General features: G+C 41.2%; 1 protein-coding gene across 1 annotated transcript in view; it reads left to right on the top strand.

Annotated features, from left to right (window-relative positions):
* Positions 1-1,764, top strand: part of NOSTRIN (nitric oxide synthase trafficking) — a 74,110-nt gene extending 72,346 nt beyond the window's left edge. Inside the window, exon 16 of the mRNA XM_007946561.2 lies at positions 1,628-1,764. Within this exon, the coding sequence (XP_007944752.1) occupies positions 1,628-1,764 (137 nt within the window). The remainder of the gene's footprint in view (positions 1-1,627) is intronic.
* Positions 1,765-3,082: the final 1,318 nt, after the last annotated feature.

Raw genomic sequence — 3,082 nt, 5'->3', positions numbered from 1 at the left:
TCAAGGCTCAGGGGTCCAAGATTATCTTCTGTGTCTGTGTTAATTGGTTTCCCTTTTCTTTGTTGAAGAGGGTCTTTGCAATCCTTCTGCCTAGTCCGCCATCTTGCCGGAACTCCAGGTGGATGACTTTAACAAACAGTTTATTCTCTTACAATTTTGGAAGCTAAAAGTCTAAGTTCAGAGTGCCAGGCTCTAGGGGCTGGATGAAGCCCCTCAACCTTGGGCTTCAGCTCTGCCTCTTGCTCCTGGCCCGTTGAAGCTGGAGGCTTCTCTTAACTCCGGCAGCTTCTCTTAACTCAGGCAGCTGCTGGCTGCTGAAGCTGGCAAACCCAAGGTGGACAAGTAAAAAGGCACAGACCCAAGATTATCAAACAACACACCAGGCCACTAGTTCAAGTCCAGAAAAAGTCCCAAGATCAGCAGGGCATGACAGGCTGCTGAATGAAGACTCAGCTACATGCAGAGTCCAAGTGTATCAAAAAGCTGCAGAGACCTTGCTCAAAACTTTTCCTTATGTACTAGAAGCAAATCACATCCCTAAGGCAGCTACTCCAGTAGATTTCACCAGGGAATTGATCATCAATCTCATCATGGAGAATAACTAAATCCAGCTGCCCAGCCACTCAAAACCAGACCCAGCCAAGCTGACACATAACCTTAACTGTCACACTTAGGGCAGAGCCATGTTTCTTAGGAATCCTATTTATTTGAATCATTGCTTTATAGGAATACTTTCTTCAAGTTATGGGGCATTGGTTGTTCAGTGGTAGAATTTTCACCTTTGTGTGGAAGAGCTGGGTTTGATTCCCAGCCAATATACTTCATGTGCAGCCAACACACGAGGCTTGCATGTTGCTATGGTTCTGAATAGATTTCAGAGGAGCTAAACTGAGATGGATTAGCAAGAAAAGTCTGGTGAGCTACTTCCAAAATCAGCTGATGAAAACCCTATGGATTGCAATGGTCTGATCAGATCTGCAATTGATCATGGGATGGCACAGGACTGGCAGCATTTCATTCCATTGTATACGGACTTGCCAGGAGTCGGGGTCAACTCAACAGCAGCCTGCAACACCACCATCTTCAAATTGATGTTTTATTAAAGTTATCCAAGTTGGTGTGTAACTTTATATTTCTGTGTTAAGATGTATATTGAAATTTTGGACTGTGAAGCCAAGTGTGATGGAGGGAAGCTGTCTGATCTCAAGAAAAGTGTGGAAGCTAAGACATAGTAGTCAACATACCAAATGATCATGGCCACCAACAAGTGAAACTCTTAGAGCACTGACGCTGAGAATGAGTTTGGTGACAATTTATCAGATAAATACAAAGAGAGTCAGGTGCCACTAGAATGACAGACATATGATTCATATTTTGTTTTTAAGCAAATCATTTAATGGTATAACTCCATTGTCCAGTATCTTACTCAAAGTAGTCTCTGCATTATGTCTGCTTTACACACAATAGGTGCTCAAGGAATTCTTCATCTGAATCAAATGCGGAAGATGCTACTAAGTAACCCCTTGAAAGCAGAATCTTCTTAGAACTAACTTACCCATCAAGCTCAATCATGTGTTCAGACTGTGGAGAGTCATTTGATTATCTAACTATATGTGTTTCTTTACAGGCGACATTGTGGCTATCCATGAGAAAAAAGGAGAAGGATGGTGGTTTGGATCTTTAAACGGAAAGAAAGGCCATTTTCCTGCTGCATATGTGGAGGAGCTACCTTCAAATACTGGGAATACAGCTATGCAATCATAAAACAAGACTCTGAACATACCACCTTGGACACTCTATAAGCTCTAAAATGTGGTGCAAGTAAAGATAAATTATATTATCTTTTAAAGTTTCTCTTTTTAAAATGTGTGATGGGGTTCTGCCCATATGTTTCAGCACTGTGCACTCTTGGTTGTCTGCATGCAATAGTCAGAAGATGGAGGGTGAAGGGTGGCAGAGAAGAGGCTCCCTGGTTCCTACAGTTTCAGAATACTAAGAGACACTGGAAATGACCCACTACGGCAACTGTATCACAACCTCTTGTGAATGAAGTCACACAGTTGTCTGCTAGCAAACTAGACACTAGAACTCAGACGTCCTTTTCCTTTGAGCCTGAATATAGTAGCCCTATAAAGAGTCAAGCCAAACCTTAGAGATTAGGAAGGACATAGATCAAGCCCAAACAGAATAGCTCAGTAGGTACGGCAGACAAAACATTACTGAGATAGATCCAGGTTAGGTGACCGTGGAATAAAGGATTGGGAGCCAAGAACGTGTGTGTGTGTGTGTGTGTGTGTAAGGGAGTAGAAAAGGGTCAGGAAAATAGGCAGAAGACCTCAGGGTAGAAAGGAGTTTCATTCTGAGACAATAACTTTCTGAGATAGTAGCTTCTTGCAGAGCTTCTGCCTAGGACCAGAACTGTTCTTAGAATGAGGTACAGTGTGAGCCAGCAATACTGGGGACAGGGGGAAATTAGGAGGGAGGCTGTGCCTGAGTTTCATGCTTTCTTGCTCATTTAGAGACTCCATTTATCAATTCAGAAACAAGGAATTCTTCACTTCTCAACTAGGTCATTATGGAAATAATACCCTAAGCAGCTTCTTAATGAAATGAACTTTAAATGCTGGTAAGTCTTTAATTGGTTGAATGCACAAGTTGCATAATACTTTGGGTTTACAATATTAAAAATAGCTGTGTATAGTGTTTCTGGTGAATTACTCTGTGTCTTAGTTTCCTACTGCTGCTGTAACAGAAATATCAAAAGCAGGTGGGCTTTCAAGAACAAAAATTTATTTCCACACAGTTCTGAAAGTTCAAATCAGGGACTTTCAGGCCTCAGCCATTTTTATTCCTTCTTTGTAACTAGCCACAGGTGTTCCTTGGTTCCTTGGTGATCCTCCCATGCAAAAAAAAGTGATGTTGGTCATTGGACCCTGAAACTCTTTGGAAGTAAGAGTTCATAAATTAGGTTTATTTTGTGAGAATGTAAGTGGCTTTCCTGTTTTGGAATGTTGGCTGCAATTCTGTGATATATAATTTTAAAATATCAAAGGATATCATATTTTAAACTAGAAAATACAAA

Source organism: Orycteropus afer, unplaced genomic scaffold (genome assembly GCF_000298275.1).
Source record: "Orycteropus afer afer isolate SDZICR_OR568_19922 unplaced genomic scaffold, OryAfe1.0 scaffold00001, whole genome shotgun sequence".
Lineage (NCBI taxonomy): Eukaryota > Metazoa > Chordata > Mammalia > Tubulidentata > Orycteropodidae > Orycteropus > Orycteropus afer.
The sequence above is the reverse complement of the archived record's forward strand: the minus strand, read 5'-3'. Positions and strand labels throughout refer to the sequence as shown.